Source organism: Carcharhinus amblyrhynchos, chromosome 33, assembly GCF_965287045.1.
Source record: "Carcharhinus amblyrhynchos chromosome 33, sCarAmb.v2.hapA, whole genome shotgun sequence".
Lineage (NCBI taxonomy): Eukaryota > Metazoa > Chordata > Chondrichthyes > Carcharhiniformes > Carcharhinidae > Carcharhinus > Carcharhinus amblyrhynchos.
Window position 1 is genome coordinate 15,468,352 of NC_137356.1, and position 26,764 is coordinate 15,495,115.

Below are 26,764 nucleotides of genomic sequence, written 5' to 3' on the forward strand. Positions count from 1 at the left end.
ACGTTTCAAGTCTGGATGGCCTTTCTTTGGGAAGTAGTTTTTTTCTCTCTCCACAGATGCTGCCAGACCTGCTCAGATTTTCCAGCAATTTGTTTTTGTTTCGTATTCCAGCATCCGCAGTAATTTGCTTTGCACTTGGAGGCAGCATCAGCCAAGCAGTTCACATGACTAAAAGGGGAGAGAGTATTGCAGGACATGGACTATTTATTCTCCATAAATGTTTAATAATTGTTAAAGATGCAGTTGTGGAAACAACAGGATAACTTAAAAATCAGGCACTGAAAAACATGGGCAGTACTGCTATCTAGTTGGAAGATTCACGGTGACTTTAGCTCACCTGTTGCCCAAGATAGATAGAACATTCACCATTCAAGAAGCTATAAGCATACAGACATACTTTGTAATGTGGACTACCCCATCCCATCTTCTGATTGTCTCAGCTTTGCTGTTATAGACAAAAAGAGGGTTGACAAGCCAGAACCAACTAAGACATAAAGCATCCTACACACACACACAAGCAAGGTCCTTGCGTTAATAGGGTTCTCACTATCTAGTTGGGTGGTAGTAGCCAAACTGAGTCTGTTGGAGTTCACCCCCTCCTGTTCTGCTGTGTGGAGGATGAATTCACTGCATGTCCATTCCTCTGATCAGGAGGGTTGAATGGACACAGTTGGCTCAGCCAGTTTGTACAGAATGTTCCCCACGCTCGGTCAACTACATAAATCTGCTTCACATCCTGCCGAGGTACATTAGTCAACTGGCAATGGCAGCAACATTCAGGTATTAAAACTTCCCAATAATGCCCAACCTTACACCCCCCCCATCTCCAGTCTCTCATGGGTCCCATCATTCACACTCTAACTTGCTTCCACATTATGCTATGTCACTCTGGTACTGTGTATAGTTTATAAATGAATGCATCTCCACGAGTTCCACCTAATTATAGTACCTGCAGTAACACCAAATTTCAGTGGCACTGCGGATGTGTACAAATAAAAAGTCAACAAGGTGACTACAGGGACGATCTTAAACCAAGGCTGCTTCTATGAAAAGGGTTTTGTTGTAGCTCAGTGACACCCATGCACAACCTCATGGCTTTTAACTTCAAGGAGTCGGAGGTAAGAATCTGCTGCAAACCCGACGGGGAAGGAGGCTTCATCCTGAGGTTCTGTCGGGACTTGTACTGGGCTCCATGCTCTAGGAGGCTGTAGGAGGGAGTCTGGCAGCCGCAGTCTTCTCCGTCATGAAGCTGTAGTTGTACTGAAAGGAGAACCATTATACAGGTTAGCGGCAACTTAGTGCATCTGCCTTAGTCAGCAGGTAGGCTGGCTCAATGTTCAGTGTCTGTGGGTGAATAACCTTGTGCTAATGATCCATATTGGTCAGACAGACTCTTGTGCTTAGGTAGACTCATCAGTACAGCAAGAGGAGGGCCCATAAGGGGAAGAATGATGGCTTAGTGGTATTACTGGTGGACTATTAATCCAGAAACTCAGCTAATGATCGGGGCACCTGGGTTCGAATCCTGCCACGACAGATGATGGAATTTGAATTCAATAAAAAAATCTGAAATTAAGAATCTACTGATGATCATGAAGCCATTGTCAATTGTCAGAAAAACCCATCTGGTTCAGTCATGTCCTTTAAGGAAGGAAATCTAACGTCCTTACCTGGTATGGCTCACGTGACTCCAGAGCCACAGTAATGTGGTTGACTCTCAACTACCTTCCTAAGGCAACTAGGAATGGGCAATAAATGCTGGCCAGCCCATGTCCCACAAATGAATAAAAAACACAGCCTCCTTGGCTAAGATCTGTTCCTATCAGTTTGGCTAGGGAAGTGAGGGGGGCCATGCAGCAGTTTACAGGCTATCGCTTCTCAGCCTTTTAGCTAAGATCAGGTATGGTATCGACATGCTGTACTTGGTTGAAGTCATTAGGTTACATTTTATCTTCACTGAAGCAATTTTTTTAAAGCAGCATCTCGGCCTTTTGGCTAAGATGCAAATGAGATCAAGCCTTGGAGGCGGAGCTACACCTACTCCAATCAGCTTGAATCATGTAGATAAAGTCCAAGGCAGGAAGTGAGAGCCCTGTCTTGTGAGATTGGATCAGGAATGTCTCAACTTGTTGAGAGTCTGAATTGGACTTGATTGGATTGAATTGGAATAAAAACAAAAAAACTGGCCTCCATTCACGTGGGAGGTGGAGAGAGAGAGAGATAAATATTCTCCACACGTTCAGACAGCAGGATCAAGCTCAGGTAGCTGTCCTTCATGGGCTGAACATATGGCAACCACTGTCACTGTCACAAACATAGGGAAGGGGAGGGGCATTTACTTCAAAATATCATTATTGTAGCAAAAAATGGAAGAGACATCTGTTGCTCGCAGAATGTTCAGCTGTAGTTTTCTTCAAGGCCTTTGCAAACCTCAGCCCAGCGGAAAACCTTGTGCTCACCGCAGTTCAACATCAGCAAAACTATTCCAGTGGCTATCTCTTCACCAACCCTTCTCAGTCCAACCTAACATACTCCCCAATGGACATGCTCACTTTCAGGCTGAAACAAGATTGCTTTGGCAGATAAGGCAAAGGAGAATCCAAAGAGCTTCTACAAATACATCAAGAGCAAAAAAGTAAGGAGGGAGAGAGTAGGACCTCTTAAGGATCAACAAGATCATCTATGTGAATTCATAAGAAATGGACGAGATCCTAAATGAATATTTCTCATCAGTATTTACTGTTGAGAAAGACATGGATGTTTGGGAACTTGGGGAAATAAATAGTGATATCTTGAGAAATGTATAATTACAGTGAAGGAGATGCTGGAAGTCTTAGAATGTATCAAGGTAGATAAATCCCCGGGACCTGATGAAGAGTATCCCAGGACATTGCAGGCTGCTAGGGAGGAAATTGTGGGTCTCCTAGAAGAGGTATTCAAATCATTGATGACCACAGGTAAGGTGCCTGAAGATTAGAGGGTAGCAAATGTTGTGCCTTTGTTTGAGAAGGCTACAGGGAAAAGCCTGGGAACTACAGGCCAGTGAACCTAACGTCTGTAGTGAGTAAGTCGTTAGAAGATATTCCTGAAAGAAAGGATCTACAGGCATTTAGAGAGGCAACAATTGATTAGGGGCAGTTAGCATGGCTTTGTGATGGAAAATCATGTCTCACAAATTTGATTGAGTTTTTTGAAGGGGTAACCAAGAAGGTAGATGAGGATAGTACAATTAATGTTGTCTACATGGACTTTAGCAAGGCCTTTGACAAGGTATTGCAAGGTAGGTTGTTGCATAAGGCCAAATCTCGTGGGATCCAGGCTAAGATAGCTAAATGGATACAAAATTAGCTTGATGATAGAAGCCAGAGGGTGATTGTAGAGGCCTGTGACCAGCGGTGTGCCTCAGGTAACTGTGCTGGGTCCATTGTTATTTAACATTTATACTAATGGTTTGGATGAGAATTTAGGAAGCATAGTTAGTAAGTTTGCAGATAACATCAAGATTGGTGGCGTAGTAGGCAGTGAAGAAGGTTATCTAGGATTGCAACAGGATCTTATCAACTGGGCCAGTAGGCTGACAAATGGCAGATGGAGTTTGATTTAAATAAATGCAAAGTAAAGAATTTTGGTAGATTGAACCAGGGCAGGAGTTACTCAATGGCAAGGCGTTAGAAAGAGTTATAGAACAGAGAGATCTAGCAGTACACATTCATAGCTCGTTGGAAGTGGAATCACAGGTGGACAGGGTGGTGAAGAAGGCATTTGGCACACTTAGTTTCATTGTCAGAACACTGAATACAGGAGTTGGGACGTCTTGTTGAAGTTGTACAAGACACTGGTAAGGCCACACTTGGAATACTGTGTACCTACTATAAAAAGGATATAAACTAGAAAGAGTGCAGAAAAGATATACTAGAATGCTACCAGGATTTGATGGTTTGAGTTATAAGGAGAGGCTGGATAAAATAAGTCTTTTTTCCCTGGAGCTTAGGAGACTGAGGGGTGATTTTACAGAGGTCTACAAAATAATGAGGGGCATAGTTCAGCTAGATAGTCAATGTCTTTTCCCAAAGGTAGGGGAGTTTAAAACTAGAGCGCATAGGTTTAAGGTGATTGAGAACAGTTGCAGAAGGGTCCAGGGGGGCTACTTTTTTTTCCAGAGGGTACTGAGTATCTGGAACAAGCCGTCAGAGGCACTAGTAAAGGCAGGTACACTTTTGTCTTTGAAAAAGAATTTAGACAGTTACATGGCTAAGATGGGTTGACGGATATGGGCCAAACACAGGCAATTCAGACCAGCATGGTGGTTAAAAACAGGGCTGCATGGACAAGTTGGGTGGAAAGGTCTATTTACATGCCTTAAACTTGTATGATTCTATGACCCACTGGTACCTTTCCTTTTTCATTCGTGAAACATGGGTGTCACTGGCTGGCCAGCATTTATTGGCCAATCCTAATTGCCCTTGTTCAGAGGGCAGTTGAGAGTCAACCACATTGCTGTTGCTGTGGCTGTGGAGTCATATATAGGCCAGACCAGGTAAAGACAGCAGATTTCCTTCCCTAAAGAACATTAATGACCCAGATGGGTTTTTCCAACAATCTTAATTCCAGATACCTATCAGATCTACGCAGGCACAGCATTGTCTCGACATTAAATTGCATTATAAAAACACTCAAAACCAGTTTGTTCCTTCAGTGCTGCAACTCTCCCATCATTCCAGCACCCTCACTCACAGTTGAAGCCTGTCTGTTTCCTTTAATAAAATCCTTCCAGGCGAATATCCAATGGCATCTTCAAGTGTTTTCCCCTCAACCCCCCTGGCATTTCCCTCACGGACAAGTCTTCAAGTTAGTTTTCATCTATATTGGCAGGAGTGGTACAGTGTCTAGGACCACACCTCACAGTTTCCATCTGCGTAGATTCTGAACAGACTGTGATCACATTGCTATTCCCCACCAGAGGGTGGTCACATTTCCTTTGGACTTGTGTGCAAACAGGCTTTGCTTGCACAAACATCAGTTTTAAAAAAATCATTTTACAGGATGTGGGCTTCGCTGGGTAGGCCAGCATTCATGGCCCATACCTAACTGTTTGTCGAGCTGCCTTCTCTAACAGCTGCAGCCCATGTGGTATAGGTACATCCACAGTGCTGTTAGGGAGGGAGCTTCAGGATTTTGACCCAGTGACAGTAAAGGAACAGCGATATATTTCCAAGTCAGGATTGTGAGTGACTTGGAGGTGGTGGTGTTCCTACGTGTCTGCTGTTTTTGTCTTTCTAGATGGTAGTGGTTGTGGGTTTGGCTGTCTAAGGAGCCTCAGTGAGTTCCTGCAGTGCATCTTGTAGACGATACACAGTGGACAGGAAGCAAGTACACCATGTGAAAAATGGGGAGGCTGACACACTGTTTACTTGTGTAAATAACAAGCAAGACCAGCACTTTGGACTTACCTCATTCTCTATCTCTGCGTGGCTTTTAATCTGAAGATTTGTAATGTTAGCACTGGGTACCTGCAGGGAGACACCAACAATGAGTTACTGTTAGTCCTGATAAGCTTGGATTAAACCTGTGACGGAGATCTCCATCCAGCCTTAATAACTACTGCTTATACTGATGGCTATGTTTGCCACTGGAAAAACAGAGGGTGCATTCACCAGACATGTGGTCACAGACCCAGCCACAGGTAACTACCTGCACCAAAGAATAGGGCAATCTATAATATTGAGCAATGTAAAGATACTTAAAGGTAGCATCAATAGAATTTCACAGAATATTGAATCTCAAATCACCCGTTAAAAATTCTGGGATTGGGACGTGCCATCCTGCTCGTCGCTTCACTTGAATGCTCTGCTCCCAACCCATCACCACCTTCCACCATCCTGAACCTCCGCTGTCTACAGGCAGTCAGTGGGGGGAAGTGAGTGAAAGTGGCCAGCGGGGAGGTGAGTGTTCACCAGGCCCCTCAACAATGATGTAAGCAGCACTGTGTAAGCACCTGGGCAGAGTGACCTCCTATCCCAGCTGTCTGACGGTAACCTCAGTGCCACAAACTGTTTGAGTGCAGTGACAGCAGATACACTGTATGATATATTTCTGTAGCACCTTTAATGTAATAAAATCTTCCAAGGTACTTCACAGGAGCATTTTAAAACAAAGCATGATCCTGCATAAGAATATAACAAATCCAGTGCTTTTCAAAGAAGTAGGTTATTAAGGAGTTCTTAATGGAGGAAAGCAAGGTACAGAGGGGTTTGGGGAGGGCTTCCAGTGCCTCACAGTTCCGGTATGATCACAAATGGTGGAATGATTGGAGATACACAATAGCAGAGGTTTTACTTCATGGTCTAGTATTATCATAGAATCCTACAGTGTAGAATAGGCCCATCGAGTGTGCACTGACCACATCCAACCCAGGCCCTATCCTCACAACCCCATGCATTTACCCTAGCTAGTTCCCCCTGACACTCAGGGACAATGCAGCATGGCCAATCCACCTAACCCACACAACTTGAATGTGGGAGGAAAACATAGCACCCAGAGGAAACCCACGCAGACAAGGAGAGAATGTGCAAACTCCACAGTCAGTGATCCAAGCCGGAATTGAACCCAGGTTCGGAGATTTCCCTCCCTGTTGCCTTTGCAGAGTGGATACAATGTAAGCCAGTCCAAACACTCCTGGTCACAGGGCTTTCCTGCTTCTCTCCACCCATTTTCACAATGAGATCAATCAATCAATGGGGAGGTGTTGGCTCATTGTCACTGGACCAACAGTACTCCAGATAGCCCTGGATCCCAGATTCGGATCCCATCATGCGGCAGTAAGGATGGGCAATAAATGTTGGCCTAGCCAGTGACGTGCACATTGCATAAAAGACTAACGAAGGCAATCAGATATAATGAGAACATTATGACAGTCACTTATGAAAATTCAAAGTAAGTAAAGTGGCAATATTCCTAGATGGCTATAGGAGAGGGGGAGAGCTGACTGGTGCTGATTTAACCTGAGGGTCACCACACCTCAGGCAAGAGGCAAAGTTGAGTAACCTCAACTGGTACAGAAACTGAACCCACGCTGTTGGTGTCGCATTCAAGGCTCAACACGACAAAACTCTCATTTTGAAGGAGCTGTTGCATTTCAATGTCACAGATTTACCTCCCTCCCCTCCTCTCCACATGCGCACACACACACACTCACTCCAGTCCTGGGGTAGCGGCCAGTAATAGAGGGCTGCTTCCTGGACATGGTCTAGCAGTGGGGGAAGGGAATCTCCCTCTTAACTACAGTCAGTGATGGGAGGGTGGAAACAACCTGGTCGCAGGAGTTCTGGATAGTCAGATGGGTCAGTAACGAGTGGTAGACAGCGCTTTCTAGACAGCAGTCAGTAGTAGGTGCAACCCTAAACACAGGTGGAATTTGATGCCATTCTCATCAGAAAAGACTGACCACCACATCACAGAAGATTGACACAAACCTCACCTTCAATCCCTCCCACAAAGAGCTGCTAAGAACTAGTGAACTTTACAAAATGACAGAAGGAATGTCTTCACTAATTTCTTACTCTGTTTTGCAAGCCCTGCAAATATATAATTGCTGCACTAGCTGTGGACGTTAAGTAAAGTTCTCTGTAATTCACTACTCCATCTAAACATGCAGGAGGAAAGACAGAAATCAGTGCAGCTACATTAAAACAAAGGCTGCCACGATGATGTAGGCTGTACTCACATTCACGGTGCTTTCAAATCTGGGATGCAGAACAAATGGAACACCATCCATCGCTGGAGAGAAGAAACAAGGTGGGTGTAAACAGGTTCGTTCATAGAATCAAAGAATCCCTACAGTGCAAGAGGAGGCCATTTGGCCCATCGAGTGTGCACCGACAACAATCCCATCCAGGCCCTATTCCCTTCACACCCTCATATTTACTCCACTAATCCCCAACACTTGGGTTAATTTTAGCACAGCCAATCCACCTAACGCACGCAGCTTTGGCTTGTGGGAGGAAACTGGAGCTCCCGGAGGAAACCCATGCAGACGTGGGGAGAAAGTGCAAACTTCATACAGACAGTAACCTGAGCCTGGAATGGAACCTGGGTCCCTGGTGCTGTGAGGCAACAGTGTTAACCACTATGCTTATTTTAACTATTACTGCGGCCGGTCAGCATTACCTCGTGGCTGGTCAGTGAATACTTTCCAGCCGGCCAGCGTTACCTCATGGCCGGTCAGCGAATACTTTCCGGTAATCTTTCAGCCCCTTGTTCATCAAGAATCTATCTCGCTCTGCCTTAAAAATATTCAAAGACTCTCTTCCTCCAAAGGCAGTGGAAGCAGAGTTTCAAAGATTTTAATTTCTCCTTATCTCTACCTTAAATGAGAGACCCCCTTACTTTTAAACAGTGACCCCCAGTTATAGATTCTCCCACAAGAGGAAACATCCTCTCCACATCCACCCTGTCAACACCCCTCAAAATCCTATATGTTTCAATCAAGTCACCTCTTACTCTTCCAAACTCCAGCAGATACAAGCGCAGCCTATCCAATCTTTCCTTGTAAGGCAACACTTCCAATCCAGGAATTAAGCTGGAGTACTGTGTGCAGTTTTGGGCGCCATACTTACGCAAGGATATTTTGGCCTTGGAGGGAGTGCAGAGGAGGTTTACTAGGCTGATGCCGGAGTTGAGGGGGTTGAGCTATGAGGAGAGGCTGAATAAATTAGGCTTGTACTCGTTAGAGTTTAGAAGAATGAGGGGAGATCTCATTGAGACGTATAAGATGATGAATGGGATGGATAGGATAGAGGTGGAGAGGCTCTTCCCGCTCAGAAAGGATAGTAGGACTAGGGGGCACAGCCTCAAGATAAAGGGGGGGGGGCGGTTTAGAACGGAGTTGAGGAGGAACTTCTTCAAAGGGTGGTGAATCTCTGGAATTCTCTGCCCGTTGAAGTGGTGGAGGCTACCTCGCTAAATATTTTTAAGATGCGGGTTGATGGGTTTTTGATAAGAGAGGGGATTAAGGGTTATGGGGAGAGGGCGGGAATGTGGAACTGAGACACGACAGATCAGCCATGATCTTATTGAATGGCAGGGCAGGCTCGAAGGGCTAGTTAGCCTACTCCTGCTCCTATTTCTTATGTTCTTAAACGTTCTCTGGACTGCTTTCAATGCATTTACATTTTTCTTTAAATAAGGAAATCAATACTTCACACAGTATTCCAAATGTGGTCTCACCGATTCCCTGTATAATTGAAGCATAACCTCCCTACTTGTGTAATCAATTCTTCTCACAATAACATTGTGAGGAGCTACTTGCTGTAGCTGCAAACTAACTTTTTGTGATTCATGCACTAAGACACCCAGATCCCTCTGTGTATGAGCTCTGCAATCTCTCGCTATTTAGATAACATACTTTTTTTTTAATTCTTCCTCCAAAATGGACATAAGAACATAAGAACTAGAAGCAGGAGTCAGCCATCTGGCCCCTCGAGCCTGCTCAAGGTCATTGCTGATCTTTTCATGGACTCAGCTTCACTTACCCACTCCACTCACCATAGCCCTTAGTTCCTTTACTGTTCAAAAATTTATTCATCCTTGTCTTAAAAAGATACAATGAGGTAGCCTCAACTGCTTCACTAGGCAGGGAATTCCACAGATTCACAACCCTTTGGATGAAGAAGTTCCTCCTCAACTTGGTCCTAAATCTACTCTCCCTTATTTTGAGGCCATGCCCCTAGTTCTAGTTTCACTTGCTAGTTCCACAGACAACTTCACAGTTTCCCCATTATTTTCTACTATTTACTAGATCTTTGCCCATTTGCTCAACCTATCTATGTCTCTTTGTAGCCTCCTTCTGTTCTCTTTACAACTCACTTTCCTAGCTATGTTTGTGTCATCAGCAAATTTAGCAAACATCCCTTTGGTCCCTTCATCAAAGTCATTGATATCAATTATAAAATGATGAGGGGGGTGGGGGGCAATCTTTACATCTGGCCAACTACAAAATGACCTATTTATGTCTAATCTGCTTCTTTTTAGCTTGCCAATTCCAGGGGAAAAAAGTAATGATATTGGACCAAACATCAAAGACCACTGCAGCAACAATGCTTACTACTAAACATTGACAATGCATTAAATGCAGTTTACTCAGGGTCACGACCACATTAGTGTGCACATTTTACGGAGGCCATGGCACCCAGCGGGAAGCCGGTGAAATGGCCTCTGCTTGAGTCTCCCGGTCCAATTTGCTACAAAAGGCTGGGAGAATTGCCCCACATTCTGCACAATATTGATATACTGCTTCACAAGTTATGAGTTCTATTGACAGTTTTCACCAGAGAGAGAGATTCTGGACTGACAAGGGAAGACACCACTGCTCTGGAGTCCCAGTTTCAAATCCCACTATGGCAGATGGTGAAATTTAAATCTAGAATTAAAAACCTAATAATTGTTATAAAAATTCACCTGATTCATTTATGTCCTTTCGGGAAGAAAATCTGCCATCCTGACTTGGTCTGGCCTACATGTGACTCCAGGCCCACAGCAATGTGGCTCACTCTTAAAAATGCCCTGTAAGATGGCCTAGCAAGCCACTCAGTTCAAGGGCAATTAGGACAGGCAATAAGTGTTGGCCTAGCCATCGACACCCACATCCCACAAACAAATTTTTAACAAGTAACCACTGGAAGGAAGTGCGGACTTGAGGGCATTACCAGATTTAGCATGACCTCACTGAATGGTGGAGGGGTTGTTTTGTTTATTTATTAATGTCTTAAGTAGGCTTATATTAACAGTGCAATGAAATACTGTGAAAATCCCCTAGTCGCCACACTCCAGCACCTGTTCAGGTACACTGAGGGAGAATTTAGCACTGCCATTGCACCTAACCAGTACGTCTTTCTGACTGGGATGAAACCCACACAGCCACAGACAGAACGTGCAGACTCCACACAGACAGTGATTCAAGCCAGGAATCGAACCCGGGTCCCTGGCGCTATGAGGCAGCAATGTTAACCATTGTGCTGCCAATGGCCTACTCCTCTCCTAACGTGAATGTGTGTATGCTCTCCCTTGGTGGTTGTGCCAGTGACTTTGACCCATTCAGGGATTTACAAGCAGGCTGAGGAGTGAGAAAATTGATTATCAGTGAAGTCCATGAGTCATTTGGGTTTACCCCCTCTTACCCGAAATCCCGTAGATGTTTTCCGCATTGTATATAGAATCTTTGTGCTCCAAGGTTGTGCGCCTCTTGCTGAGTCGAACTGAGGGTGCATCAGGTTCTCCCTTAATTCTACAACAAATTAAAGAGATTCAACTGTAGTTTTTACAAACTCTTGCATCTCGGTCCTGTGGCAGTGCTGGAGCTGAATTTGCTTTTCCCACTGCATTAATCTTGCTGAAGTTTAAAAGCTTTTATTACATTCAGAACAGCTGAACGTAATTGTTATATAAAACAGATGGAGTTTTGTACGAACATCCAGCATAGTATCAGAGATCGGAACAAAATATTGTTTCACTTTATCTTTGTTCAGTTTCATGACATCTTCTATCCATCTGATAAGCAGCATCAGAATTTAGAGCCAAAATTAGCCATACTATCTGTGAAACACAACCACATTTGAGATAAGCACCTTGAGCTCTCATTGTCCAGAGACAAGCCTCTCATATCGAGACCAATGCTTCTTGGCTTTGGCAGTGGTTTTGGTTTGGCCACTTTCCCTTTCCTACACCAGATGACAAAACCACTCAGCTCTCTGCAAAACACAGCGAAAGAAAAGCTGATGAATACACATGCTAAACTGTCAGACACACGCTAAATACAAACAGATGCACGTGGAATAAATATGCAGACACATGATAAATAAATATGGGCATACAGTAAAACACATAGCCATGAAAATGATAGATATACACTCCCAAAAAGTGTATATGTTGTCAACTATTGAGAATCCCTTCAAATCCTCAGGTTAAGTAAATCAGACCTGTTACAGCAACCAATAATTGGATAATCTAACAATCCCTGTAAACAAATATCTTTAGTTTATTAAAGTACATTTCCTGGTTACAAATGGATGCAAATCGGATGGAGAACACAGCTGAGAAATATTGTAATCTGAAACTCAATTATTACAGGAAAAATTACCCAGTCACACATAAAGCTCTCCTCCCTTCTGAATCACCAGTGTTGCTCTGCTTTGAGGAAGTGGTGCTGTTGGCTCAGTTGCACTCCCCTGTTGCAGCACAATACAATATTCCCTGGTTGTGCTCTCCATTTGATTCACACCAGTCCGTCACCACAAAGTGCAGTTAAACAAACAACATCTGATATTACCCCTACGTTCCTTGAAGGGTGGATTGCAAAGTGTGTTTGCAATTAGCGTGAACTGATTGTGGTAGCTGGTAACAAGGTTGGATAGTAGCTTTTGTATAAGCTGCAGACTGGTTTCTGTCTAAAGGCAATTGTTGGAGGGAATGAACAGATTGAGTCTTCTGAAAGCGCAAAGAACTTCAACCAGAAGGGCTTTATTCAACATGCATGAGGGGGAGCAGTACTCAGAGCTGTAATACCAGCTTGTTCCCGAGCTACTTTACCTATCATAGACTCTTGCACATTCTTATACGTTTTTGCATCATAAAGTGCTACATTTTGATTGGTTCATCATATTGTTGCTTTAAATTTGTTAAAGTTCTGTTTTGATCATGTTATGCTGATCCATTGTCCTGTGTGCTTTTTCTTGTTTTCTGAACATATCCTGTCTGCCATTTGCAGTATCAAAGCACTGTAGTTATCAAGCTGATTTCAACAGTGTGTTAATTGTCTCCATTTCCCTGATAATTGACTAATTTTCCAGAGGCACAATGGCTCCTCTAGACATTGTGGAAGCTCAAAACATGGTATCAATTCTCTTATTGTTGCTGTAACCTCAGAAAGATCTCATCTGGGGTGTGACTGTTTAGTGCCACCTAGGATGTAGTTATTTGCAATTTGTCATGTGTGTCTGCCTGCAGTGAGTGTGGATACTACAATCAGGTTGTGTGTTTAACCCTTTCCATTCATTCCTCTCCTGGTGCAGCCCACACTCTGGGGACCTGGGTTCGAATCCTGCCATGCCAGATGGTGGAATTGGAATTCAATAATAAAAATATCTGAAATTAAGAATCCACTGATGACCATGAAACCACTGTTGATTATGGAAAAGCCCATCTGGTTCACTAATGCCTTTTAGGGAAGGAAATCTGCCATTCTTATCTGGTCTGGCCTACATGTGGCTCCAGAGCAGTTGACCCTCAACTGCTCTCTGAACAAGGGCAATAAGGGATGGGCAATAAATGCCAGCCAGCCAGCGATGCCCATGTCCCACGAATGAATAAAAAATAAAAAAAAACTCCCTGGGTTGCCCAAGTACACCAATAAATAAAACAGGTGTCTGACACACTTGGGGAAAATTTACTTCAACCATGCTGAAAGTACACTGATACTACATGACACTTGTATCAGTAATAGTGAGCATTACTTACCCTATGCACGTGTATGAAGGCACAATCTGCTTGCTTTTTCCAGTCAGTTTGACATCAAAAATGGCAGTGTCTGCCTCACCGAATGCGACCCTCTTAATGCACAGTCGTTTCTTTTTCGACACATTGACCTCTGGGGAAAGAACAGGGTCATTGTGACTTGAAATGGAAATCAGCAAATGAGATGGGCTGATGGAGTAGAGAGGGGAGAGCTAGCAACAACCAGCCTATGTGGAGAAATCCATCCCAATACCATTTGGGCTACAGAGGATTGCATGCTAATCCCTAGCCACTTAGTCCTACTTCAACTGTGAGCCACTCCTGTGCAGTGAAGGAAATGACTTTCCTATATCTGTGCAGCGCTAGAGGTTACAGCCAGTTTGAATGCCTGAAGGAGCTGCCTCGAAAATTCCTCTTGCCAAAGTCCTTCATCCTTAGTCTCTTGGGTAGTGGGGAAATAGGTGGAAGGATGATGCAGTTGCTCTGTTCCTGGGCCTGGCAAAAATCACCAGGCTGAACCATATTATGAAGAAGGCAGGGATCCTCCGATTGATGTGGGTAACCCAAGACAGGGATCCTCCTGTGCCCACCAATTCAGCAAGCACTTTGTAACTTGTGAGAAGCACTCCACACACCGATTGACTGTCAGGACACAATTACTGAAACTTACACATGCTTTCAGGTTGCTGCAAGTGGCAGATTTTACTGCTATCCATGGCATCTATACTTATTAGGGGAATACTAGTCTGAAACAGGACTATTTTGTGGCAACCACCACGTATTATTTAACACTAGGGATAAAGCTTACCTCACCATTATATAATATCCAGACATCAAGTTAGAGACATCTGGCTAATTATAACTTCTCAATGCATCAAGGTTCAGTGTCCTGAGTAAAGAATCAAACTCCAGCCCGACCATCCAACCCACAAAACCAAAGCAGCAAAGGACATTTACCTTTATTATTCCTTACTGCTTTGCCCCAGATAGACTTCATAGCCTGGAGCTTTGTAAACTTTCATTTTCAGCCCTTTTGTCTCATGCCTCCTAAACGGGGAGATGACGTAGCGGTAACGTAACTGGCCTAGTGATTCTAATGTTCTGGAAACACAAGTACAAACCTCACCGTGGCAGCTGGTGGAACTTAAATTCAGCTAATAAAACCAGGAATTGTAAGCTGATCTTAGTGGTGACCCCCATGAAATTATCAATTGTTGTAAAAACCCATCTGGGTCACTAATGTCCTTTAGAGAAGGAAATCTGCCGTCCTTACCCAGTCTGGCCTACATGTGACTTCAGAGCCACGGCAATGTGGTCGATTTTTAACTGCTCCTCTGAAAGGCTGAGTGAGACACTCAGTTCAAGGGCATTTAGGGATGGACAACAAATGCTGCCCCAGCTAGCGGAGTCCACATAGAACAGAACCATAGAATCCCTACAGTGCAGAATGATGCTAATCAACCTATCGAGTCTGCACTGACTCACTGACAGAGCATCTTCCCCAGGCCCTGTCCCGTGTCGCCCCACATATTTACGCCGCCAATCCCCCCAACCTACACTTGAAGTTTTTAAGATTTAAAGTTTATTTATTAGTGTCACAAGTAGGCTTACATTATCAATGAAGTTACTGTGAAAACCCCCTAGTTGCCAGACTCTGGTACCTATTCGGGTACACTGAGGGAAACTTCAGCATAGCCAATGCAGCTAACTAGCACTCCTTTCAGATTGTGGGAGGAAACTGGAGCACTGGGAGGAAACCCAAGCAGACATGGGGAAAATGTGCAGACTCCACAGACATTGACCCAAGCCGAGAACTGAACCTGGGTCCCTGGTGCTGTGAGGCAGCAGCACTAACCACTGAGCCACTGAAAGGGGCAATTTAGCATGGCCAATCCACCTAATTTGCACACCTTTGGACATTCCATGGAAGTTACTTATAAATTGTAATACTTTGACCATGTAACATCTATAGTTCAGGATATGAGAACAAGCATTAAGATCTCTGGGGACAAGAGCAATAAGACTTATAGTGAGTGACCTCAGTAACAGAGAGCTTGGACAACCTCACCTGAATAGATCACATATTATAGCATACTGTACTTTCAGCATATAGCTCTATATAGCACCTCTATCATAGCAAAACATTGCAAGGCACTTTGCTTGGGACAAAAGTAAACAGAAGAGTATAGAGAGTGAAGCACCATGACAGCTCAAGTCAAAGAAAGGGGTGACATTAAAACTGGGACTAAAACTCAACAGCTTAAAAAGGAGGGGAGGGGAGAGAGGTGGTGAGGGAACTCCAGAGCTCAGTGCCCAGACAGTCAAAGGCATGGCAACCAATGGTGGGACTAAGGAAAAATAAAAAGCTCAAGCCACCAGAAAGACCAGAGTTCTCAGTGGGCTGTAAGGCTGGTTAAGTTTATTTATGAGTCACAAGTAGGCTGATATTAACACTGTAATGAAATTACAGTGAGCTAATTGAAACTTATCAAACTGATTGATAGATTGTTGGGTGTGGGTAGAGGTGAGATATAGACCAAAGGCAGATTTTTGTTTTATTTATTAGTGTCACAAGTAGACTTTTATTAACACTGCAATGAAGTTACTATGAAAATCCCCTAGTTGCCACACTCCACCGCCTATTCGGGTACCCTGAGGGAGAAATTAGCAAGGCCAATGCACTTAACCAGCATCCGGAGGAAACATCAGGAGGAAACCCATGCAGGTATGGGGAGAACATGCAAATTCTACACAGTCAGTAGCCCAAGCCTGGAATTGAACCCAGGTCCCTGGCACTGGTGGAGGTCAGTAAAAAGTCTGACAACACCAGGTTTTAGTCCAACCTATTTATTTGATAATATTCTCACAAGCTTTCGAGGGGACAGCCTCTTCGTCAGGTGAATGGAGAGTTCTGGCCTCAGACAGAGCATATAAAGCACAGACAGTTTAGAGATTACTGATTAAAGTGCGAATCCTTACACCTAACCTGCTGTTCAAGACCTGAAGTGGCTGACAATGTGAGTGGTAGGAGCACTGATCACAGTTTAAAGAGATGTGTATTGTCTCCAGACAGTACAGTAAGTGAGGTTTTGCAAACCCAGGCAAGTCACGGGGGTTACAGATAGTGCGACATGAACCCAAGATCCCTGTTGAGACCGTCCTCATGTGTGCGGAACTTGGCTGTCAGTCTCTGCTCAGCGACTCTGCGCTGTCGTGTGTCGTGAAGGCCGCCTTGGAGAATGCTTACCCGAAGGTCACAGGCTGAATGCCCGTGACCACTGAAGTGTTCGCCAACAGGAAGGGAACAGTCTTGCCTGGTGACTGTCGAGCGATGTTCATTCATCCGTTGTCGTAGCGTCTGCATGGTCTCCCCAATGTACCATGCTTCGGGACATCCTTTCTTGCAACGTATCAGGTAGACAATGTTGGCCGAGTTGCAAGAGTATTTACCATGTACCTGGTGGATGGTATTCTCACGTGTGATGATGGTGTCCATGTCGATGATCCGGCATGTCTTGCAGAGGTTGCTGTGACAGGGTTGTGTGGTATTGTGGTCACTGTTCTCCTGAAGGCTGGGTAGTTTGCTGCGAACAATGGTCTGTTTGAGGTTGTGTGGTTGTCTGAAAGCAAGAAGTGGGGGTGTGGGGATGGCCCTGGCGAGATGTTCGTCTTCATCAATGATATGTTGAAGACTCCGGAGAAGATGTCGTAGCTTCTCCGCTCCGGGGAAGTACTGGACGACGAAGGGAACTCTGTCCACTGTGTCCCGTGTTTGTCTTCTGAGGAGATCGGTGCGGTTTTTCGCTGTGGCGCATCGAAACTGCCGATCTATGAGTCGAGCACCATATCCTGTTCTTACGAGGGCATCTTTCAGGGTTTGGAGGTGTCTGTCACGATCCTCCTCATCTGAGCAAATCCTGTGTATACGGAGGGCTTGTCCATAGGGAATGGCTTCTTTAACATGTTTAGGGTGGAAACTGGAGAAGTGGAGCATTGTGAGATTGTCTGTGGGCTTGCGGTACAGTGAGGTGCTGAGGTGACCGTCCTTAATGGAGATGCGTGTGTCCAAGAATGCAACTGATTCTGGGGAATAAGTCCATGGTGAGTCTGATGGTGGGGTGGAATTTGTTGATATCATCATATAGTTGTTTCAGTGATTGTTCACCATGAAGCCAGAGGAAGAAAATGTCATCGATGTATCTAGTGTACAGCATCGGTTGAAGATTCTGTGCAGTGAAGAAGTCTTGTTCGAACCTGTGCATGAAGATGTTGGCATATTGAGGCGCAAATTTGGTCCCCATGGCTGTTCCATGTGTCTGGATGAAAAACTGGTTGTTGAAGGTGAAGACATTGTGGTCCAGGATAAAGCGGATGAGTTGTAAAATTGCATCTGGAAACTGGCAGTTGTCAGCATTGAGCTCCTACCACTCACATTGTCAGCCACTTCAGGTCTTGAACAGCAGGTTAGGTGTAAGGATTCGCATTTTAATCAGTAATCTCTAAACTGTCTGTGCTTTATATGCTCTGTCTGAGGCCAGAACTCTCCATTCACCTGACGAAGAGGCTGTCCCCTCGAAAGCTTGTGAGAATATTATCAAATAAATAGGTTGGACTAAAACCTGGTGTTGTCAGACTTTTTACTGTGTTTACACCAGTCCAACGCCGGCATACCCACATCATGACTGGTGGAGGTTACAGATCATAAGCAGAGAGACTTGAAAACAGGGTGTAAGTTTAATATCTGGGACTTGCTGGGTGCAGTTCAATGATGATGTAGAGATGCCGGCGTTGGACTGGGGTAAACACAGTAAGAAGTCTGACAACACCAGGTTTAAGTCCAACTGATTTATTTAATAGTAAACTCACAAGCTTTCAGGGTTTGTCCCTTCGTCAGGTGAATGGAGTGTTCTGGCCTCAGACAGAGCATATAACAGCACAGACAGTTTACAGATTACTGATTAGAATGCGAGTCTTTACAACTAACCTGCTATTCTAGTCTTAAAGATGTCGACAATGTGAGTGGGAAGGAGCATTATGCACAGGTTAAAGAGATGTGTGTTGTCTCCAGACAGTACAGTAAGTGAGGTTTTGCAAACCCAGGCAAGTCATGGGGGTTACAGATGGTGCGACATGAACCCAAGACCGTCCTCTTGTGTGCGTGAAATTCCACAAGTTCCACACACGTGAGTTTGCAAAACCTCATTTACTGTACTGTTTGGAGACAATACACATCTCTTTAACCTGTGCTTAATGCTCCTTCCATTCACAATGTCGGCATCTTTAAGACTTGAATGGCAGGTTAGTTGTAAAGACTCGCATTCTAATCAGTAATCTGTAAATTGTCTGTGCTTTATATGCTCTGTCTGAGGCCAGAACTCTCCATTCGCCTGACGAAGGGACAAACCCCGAAAGCTTATGAGTTTACTATCAAATAAATTGGTTGGACTTAAACCTGGTGTTGTCAGACTTCTTACTGCGTGTCTTTATATGCCTTTCTCTGATCAGAACCTTCCACACACCTGACGAAAGAACACCATTTCCGAAAGCTTGTGGGATTACTATCAAATAAACTGGTTGGACTTAAACCTGGTGTTGTGAGACTTCTTATTGTGTAGTTCAGTGACCCAAGGGGACTTGATACGAATTAGACAACAAGGCACCTTGTTTTGAATGGAGCTCAAGTTCATGGGTGTTTATAGTTTCCACAGAAGCAGAGCTCCAGAGTAGTTGCATTGAAGTGGAAATTTGAAGAATTTCACGAGTTGCTCTCATGTCATTATCACCTCTGATCTTACCAGGTTCCAGAGGTGTGTGCAGATATCTTTTAAAGAACAACAGGTTCCAGACTCGAGGGGCAATGCATTTGAATGACTATAGTCAATGAGTTTAAAATCTTAATCTCCAGATAATAAAGACTGCGACATCTATGACAGCCCCATGCTCCATCATCCTATCAGAAGTACTCACTTGGATCCAGGAATTCAGTAATGAATGCATATCCTGATGGCAGAGGGTTCTTGTCAGGAAGCAACTGGATATCTGACACAATGTCCCCTTGAGGATTCTGCAAACAGGGCACAAACACAACGTTAAATCATCATTGCCTCACAAAGACCAGCACTGAAGGTATTTCAAAAGCTGGTGATTCACTGACACCATGCGTTATTGACAAGCCCGTAACCCACAGAGACTGGCAGAATTATTGCATCTGTCCATTACAGTTACTCCCCTGAAGGTGCTAGCTTCATGCCGATCTTCCAGTAACTTAACCCCACCATACCTACATCACCCTCCTTGCTCTTCACTGTCCCCCCCGCAAAAAATCACAGCAGCCACTTGGTGTCCAATCCACATAAATAACCAGCAGGGCATCACTTGCAGACAGCTTGCAAGTGATCTCCAAAGTTGTTTGGAAACTGGCAAGTATACTTGAAGGTGGCATGGTGGCACAGTGGTTAGCACTGCTGCCTCATAGCACCAGGGACCTGGGTTCAATTCCCATCTTGGGTGACTGAGTGGAATCTGAACATTCTCCATACATGGGTTTCTTCCGGGTGCTCCGGTTTCCTCCCACAGTTGAAAAACATGCTGGTTATGTGCACAGGCCGTGCTAAATTCTCCCTCAGTGTACCCAAACAGGTGCCTGAGTGTAGCAAGTAGGGATTTTCACAGTAACTTTATTGCAGTGTTAATGTAAGCCTTACTTAAAATAAACTTCCAAAGGATCAGAAATGGGAATACAGACAGAATTCCTCTATAGTCTGGGAATGCAAAAGTCACTGTATCCTACACCCCAGCAAGGAGTCAGTGATCACAACTTATGGGTCAAACCAGAACTCGGATAGTCAGTGTGCCTCAATACCACAGTTTCTGATTCTCTGTTTTTCCCATAGTAATTTTTGCTGCGACAAAGTGCCTCAACCTCTGTGATGCAAGGTGTGCAAATGTGGGGAGGAGGTGATCAGAGAGAAGGAGAACAAGATAAATGAGACTGAAGCAAGAAGGTGCCCACTTATAAACTAACTGAAACTCATTTCAACTATTGTGCCATTTATAATCTTCTGAAATATAGCACCCTTTGTTCCACAACAGAGACAGGTCACATTGTGTTTATAAGTGCACTGGGGCAGTTCAGAGGAGCTTTCCTAGTTTGATGCCTGGAGTGAGTGGTTGTTTTATAAGGAAAGGTTGGACAGACTGAGCTTGTTCTCCTGGAGTTTAGGAGAGTGAGGGGTGATTTGATTGTGTTACGAACCCCAGAAGAAGTGAAGTTACATTTGTATTTGTGGGCATCAGTGATAAGTTTCAGTTTAAAGTTTAAGATAAATGCGTATTCTTTTTCTGTCAGTAAAAACGGTGAACTCTGGGTCTATTTTTCTTTGAGTGGAGTCATCATGTCTGGAGCTGTTTGTATAATTGCATTTTTAATGAGGTTTCATGACTCTTGAAGGGTGGTAGCACAGTGGTTAGCACTGCTGCCTCACAGCTCCAGGAACCTGGGTTCAATTCTTGGGTTGGGTCACTGTCTGTGTAGAGCTTGCACATTCTCGTGTCTGCGTGGGTTTCCTCTGGGTGCTCCGGTTTCCTCCCACAGTCCAAAGATGTGTGGGTTAAGTTGATTGGTCATGCTAAATTGCACCTTTTTTCCTGAGATATGTCGGTTAGAGGGATTAGTGGGTAAATATGTAGGGATATGGGGGTAGGACCTGGGTGGAATTGTGCTTGGTGCAGACTTGATGGGTCAAATGACCTCCTTCTGTACTGTAGGAATTCTATGATTCTATGAAACACAGGGTTAAAAAAAACTGGGCTGTTGCCTAGCAACAGAGGGGCCACAGGGGACATAAAGCAATTTGAAGTTCAGTTGGTGATTATGCTCCAAGGTGCAAGTCTCTCTAACTGGACATACTAGCAGATTGCTGAGGAACTCAAGTGGCTCAGTGGTTAGCGCTGCTGCCTCACAATTCCAGGGACCTGAATTCAATTGGCTGTCTGTGTGAAGTCTGCGTGTTCTCTCAGTGCCTGCATGGGTTTCCTCTGGGTGCTCAGGTTTCCTTGCACACTCCAAGGATGTGCGGGTTAGGTTGATTGGCCTTGCTAAATTGCCCCTTAGTGTCAGGGAGATTAGCAGGGCAAATACATGGGGTTATGGGTTTAGGTCTGGATGGGATTGTTGTCTCTGCAGGCTCAATGGGCCAAATGGCCTCCTTTTGCACTGTTGGAATTCTATAATTCTAAGAATCTTAGATGAGTTGCACTAAAGTTAAAGTAGCAGCAAGCATCCAATGTTTTCCGAATCTGAAGAGAGATGCCAAGTTGTCAGCAGTTTACTAGGAGAGGAAACTGCAAGAAGCAGGTCCTAAAGCAAAAAGAGTGAGGTACCAATAAGACCTTTAAGTTAATTCAAAAGGAAAGAATAGGAATCTGGAAAAGGACCTGTTAGTGAGGTATGAGGTGCAGAGAAAGTTTTAAGAGAGGAAGCTACTGGAAGGAGACTTCAAACAAAGTGGAATTGCGAGAAGCCAGAAGATCCAAGGAGACAGCCCAAGGTGGTTGACTCCTTTCTGCTGTGAAGCAGTAGTGTTCCACTGGTATAGCTGAATACCTGAGTGTGTGTGTGAAAGGTGAAAGTTGAATGCACCATGGCAATGAACATTAGAAGGAGAAACTGAAATCCTGGAGCTAGATTCTTCTTGAAGATGGCTAAATGAAAGTGTAGTTTGGGAGGATATTCCAAGATAAATTTTCCAAGACTGGGGATTGAATACCCAAGTTAAAAGGCAGAGGTTCTGTAAGACAGTGTGCTATGCGTCTGGGGCAGTTGATGAGAAATCCATAGCATTTGTTTGGGGTGGCATCTGTCATTTGGTTTTAGGGTATGGTGTGTCTGGCCATAGATCACCCATTAGTTTACATCACTTGGTGTGAATACTAGAGTGGATTTTGTAACATGTGTCATCTTTCCGAATCTGTACAGATACAGTAAAGTAGTGGGTGAAGGAATACCGTAATACAATTCACCATTTCTTATTTAATAAATGTTCTATTCTTTTGTTAAAAGTTCATCAGATGACCCCTGTGAGGGTGCAGTTGCCACCCTCCAGTTTTCTAGACAAAAAATAACAATTAGGATCTAAAGTTTTAATGTTTATTTATTAGTGCCACAAGTAGGCTTACATTAACACTGCAATGAAGTTACTATGAAAATCCCCTAGTTGCCTCACTCTGGCACCTGTTCGGGTACACTGAGGGAGAATTTAGCATGGTCAATGCTCCTAACCAGCATATCTTTTGGACTGTGGGAGGAAACCAGAGCAGCCCAGAGGAAACCCATGCAGACATGGGTAGAATGCACAGAGTTCGCACAGACCGTGACCGAAGCCAGAATAGAACCTGGGCCCCTGGCACTGTGACTGTGCCACTTTATCAAGCAGTGTTCCACCCTGGAATTCAACTTGTCCATTAGTATCAGCTGGGATCATAACAATTGAACTATAAATCCCAAATGGTCTTAGCAAGATGGACATAGAAAAGATGTTCCCTCTTATAGGTGAATCCAGAACTAGAAGGGACTGCTTTAAAATTAAGTGTCACCCTTTTAGGACAAAGATGAGGAGAATTTCTTTTTCTCTTAGAGTGCAACTTGGAACTCCCTGCTCAGGGTGGAGATGAGAGAGTCACTGAATATTTTTAAGGCAGGTGGCAAGATAGATTCTTGTTAGAGAAAGGGGATCAAAGATCAGGATGTAAATGGGAGTGTGGAATTCAAAACAGCCAAGATCTTGTTGACTTGCAGTGAGGATGACACGGTGGCAAAGTTGTGAGTGCTGCTGCCTCACAGCACCAAGGGCCCAGTTTAATTTTGGCCTCGGATCACTGTCTGTGTGGAGTCTGCATGTTCTCCCCATGTCCACATGGGTTTCTTCTGGGTGCTCCGGTTTCCCCGCACAGTCCAAAGATGTGTGGGTTAGGTGGATTGGCCATGCTAAATAGCCACTTAGTATCCAGTGGGTTAGCAGGGTGAATACATGAGGTTACAAGGATAGAACCTGTGTGGGATTGTTGTTGGTCCTCCTTCTGCACTATAGGGATTCTATGATTGAATGGCAGGGCAGGCTCGAGGGGCTAAATTACCTACTTCTGCTCCTATTTAGTATGTTCGGACCAGCTTACCTCTTTATTCAGCAAGGAGCTGACACACAGATAGCAGCTGGATTTCTGCCCAAAGCCCTTTGCAAAGTTTGCAGAGGACCCATCTGCGGTTGTACTGATCTAGAATACAAAGAATACAGGTCAGACAATGGGGTAAGGAGGCTGGGCTGGCAGTGCTGATGGGGCAAAAATGTCCAACAGTTCTTATAATTATGAGACAAGGGATACAAAAGGAATTCACACAACACAAGTCCTGCCAGACGTATGACATTTTACCTTTCAACTCATAATGGAGCCCATTATAGAGAATCAGCAACAGCAATTTCCTGATCCAACCATCTAAATTTAGAGAACAGGAAACAAACTAGTTTACATGCATCTCAAGTTTCATTGTTTTTTTCGCCACACCATTGAATATATTCCTACTAGTTCCTTACAGCCTCCTTAATTCACATTGAGAGAATGGTCCCACAGCTCAGCTGTAAAGGGTACACCATCTCTTCTCAGTTCCTTAGATCCCGACACGTCACTCTGCTCACCAACCATCTAACTACACAATTATGCTCCCTTCAAGTGCCCGCTCATACCACCTAAGACAAGGCCAACAAGGCTCATGGGAACACCACCACTTGCAAGTTCACCTCCAAGTCACTCACCGTCCTGACTTGGAAATATATCGACCGTTCCTTCACTGTCACCGGGTCAAAATCCTGGAAGTTCCTCCTAATGGCACTGTGGGCGTACCACATCGATTGTAGCCATTCAAGAAGGTAGCTCACCATGACCTTCGCAAGTGCAATTAACAACATATCCTGGCCCAGCTAGCGACGTTCACATCCAAAGAAAATACATTTTAAAAACCTCCATGTGCCATTTTGTTTGCCATGTTTCTTGTATGTGACAGTATTGAATGTATTTTGAAAATCCATATAAAGCACATCCACTTTCTTTTCTTCTTAGTTCTTCAAAGAATGCAACACTTGACCAAACGCTACCTGCCTTTTAGAAATTGGATAGACTAGCCCTGGTTATCCCATAGTGCTTAAGCATGGTCTTCAGCACAACACAAGTCTGATTTGTTGAGCTTTCCACAAAATGTCTCATCAACATGACTAGAAATACAATTCTCAATTTGCCAAACCCATTAACTTTGTTATTATGGACTCCATGAGTTTACCAACAGCTCACTTCCTTGGGGGCGCGATCTTACCGGCCATTCACGCCATGCTTCCACTGCAATGAGGTCGGAGAATTTGATGCCAGATCTCCATCCACTGCAGCGGGATGGGAAAATCCCGCCGACCTGAATGGCTCTAAGATTCCAACCCCTGAGTCTCCAAAGCCTCTCCCCCATCTACTTGGCATGAAAGTGCGATAGAATATTCTCCACTTGCCTGGATGGCTATAATTCATCACAATCCACAACAACCTCGTCGCATTCACTGGCTCCCTATCTTCTAACTTAAACAGGCTTATTCCCTCCATCGCCATGCTCTTTCTACAAACGTCAGCACTGGGCAAACTGGTGACCTTAACCATCTCAAAAGACAAGACTAGAATGTATATGGCCAACTTTCCCTTTAAGTTATTGCACCACTCTGACATGGAAGTGCTACACCTTCATCAAGGTTGGGTCAAAACCCTGGAGTTCTCCAACAGCTCATCACATGGACTGCACAGTTCAAGAAAATGTCCACCCAAGGGTAACCAGCTACTTGCAATAAGTGTTGCAGACACATTGCGAGATTGGAAGTAAAAAACAGTTGCATTTATTAGCACCGTTCAACACCTCAGGATTCCTCAAAGTGCTTAACAACCAATTAAGTATTTCTGAAGTGTAGGCAATGTAGCAGCCAATTTGCATACAGCAAGATCTTTTTTTTGTGATGTTGATTGAGGAATAGTTGGCCAGGACACTAGGGAGAACTCACTTGCTCATAGTGCGATGGGCTCTTTTATATTTTCCTCAGAGAGCAGACAGGATCCTCAGGCTAACATCTCATCCAAAAGACAATGCTTCCAACAGTGCAGCACTCCCTCAGAACAGCAATTGAGAGTTAGAGCTCAGTTCCTGGAATAGGAGCTGAATGCTGGACTCAAGAGGTGAGAGTGCTATCAAATAAACTGCAGATGAAATTCTAACTACAATCTCATTTCCTGAATTATCCTGCCTTCTTTTCCCTTTTCCTCTCCATGGAATTTTGTGAGAACGTTGCTCCAGGCACTGGAAGAATTCCCTCAATCTTTTTTTTGAAGAATGCAACAGCATACACAAATGTTTTGCCAAGTATCCTCCACATCAACAATTGGTTCTAATCATATACAGATATATTGTAATACCCAGCTAAATCATTATGAATAAGCAGACAGAGCCTCAAGCTTAAAGTCTCATCTCGAGATTAGTCCTTCAGCAATGCAGCATCTTTTGAATATCGCACTGAAGCATCAGTCTTGATTACAGATCGCTTCTCGGTCTTTTGGCTACGATCAAGTGTAGTTTTGTTGTTCTGCACATGGTTGAAGTCATGAGGTTGCACTGAAGCTTCATTTGAAGCAATTTTTTAAAACAGTATCTCAGCCTTTTGGCTAAGATGCAAATAAGATCAAGCCTTGGAGGGGGTGCAATGCCTGCTCCAATCAGCTTGGATCAAGCCCAAGACAGGAGGGCAGCTTGCCTGTCTTGTCAGCTTGGATCGGGAACGTCTCACTTGCTGAGACTTTGAATTGGACTTTGATTGGATTGAATTGGATATAAACAAAAAAAAAAACCAGTCCAGATTAATTGCTTTAGACTGGCAATGTGAACAGCAATAAGTGGGTACTTTCCCCAGTGTGTAGACCAACTATGAAAATCCCGCATCGTTCCAGCTCTTCCTTCAAGTACTTTGTCCTAATAGGGTTTTGGCAATCATGGACTTCCACTGGATTGGTCCAGGAGAATGGTTGGCAAAGTGCTGCAATGATTTGCCAATGCCTTCTGCAGTACAGCCAGCCAGAAAATTCTCCCACTCTTACCATCTGCTATCAAGCATCTTGGAAGGGTTCACAGGCTGAGTTACAAACACACCTTCCTTGACTGTCGAGTCCTGAAAGGGTAATCGAATCC

General features: G+C 44.2%; 1 protein-coding gene across 3 annotated transcripts in view; it reads right to left on the reverse strand.

Annotated features, from left to right (window-relative positions):
- Window positions 1-886: 886 nt before the first annotated feature.
- Window positions 887-26,764, reverse strand: part of LOC145360991 (multivesicular body subunit 12A-like) — a 46,526-nt gene continuing 20,648 nt past the window's right edge. For all 3 annotated transcript variants that reach the window (XM_080216508.1, XM_080216506.1, XM_080216509.1), the window contains exons 3-10: window positions 23,680-23,778; window positions 19,474-19,570; window positions 13,510-13,639; window positions 11,622-11,744; window positions 11,175-11,281; window positions 7,724-7,776; window positions 5,451-5,510; window positions 887-1,260 (exon numbers count right to left, since the gene is read on the reverse strand). In XM_080216508.1, the coding sequence (XP_080072634.1) occupies window positions 1,198-1,260; window positions 5,451-5,510; window positions 7,724-7,776; window positions 11,175-11,281; window positions 11,622-11,744; window positions 13,510-13,639; window positions 19,474-19,570; window positions 23,680-23,778 (732 nt within the window). In that variant the 3' untranslated portion in view covers window positions 887-1,197. The remainder of the gene's footprint in view (window positions 1,261-5,450; window positions 5,511-7,723; window positions 7,777-11,174; window positions 11,282-11,621; window positions 11,745-13,509; window positions 13,640-19,473; window positions 19,571-23,679; window positions 23,779-26,764) is intronic.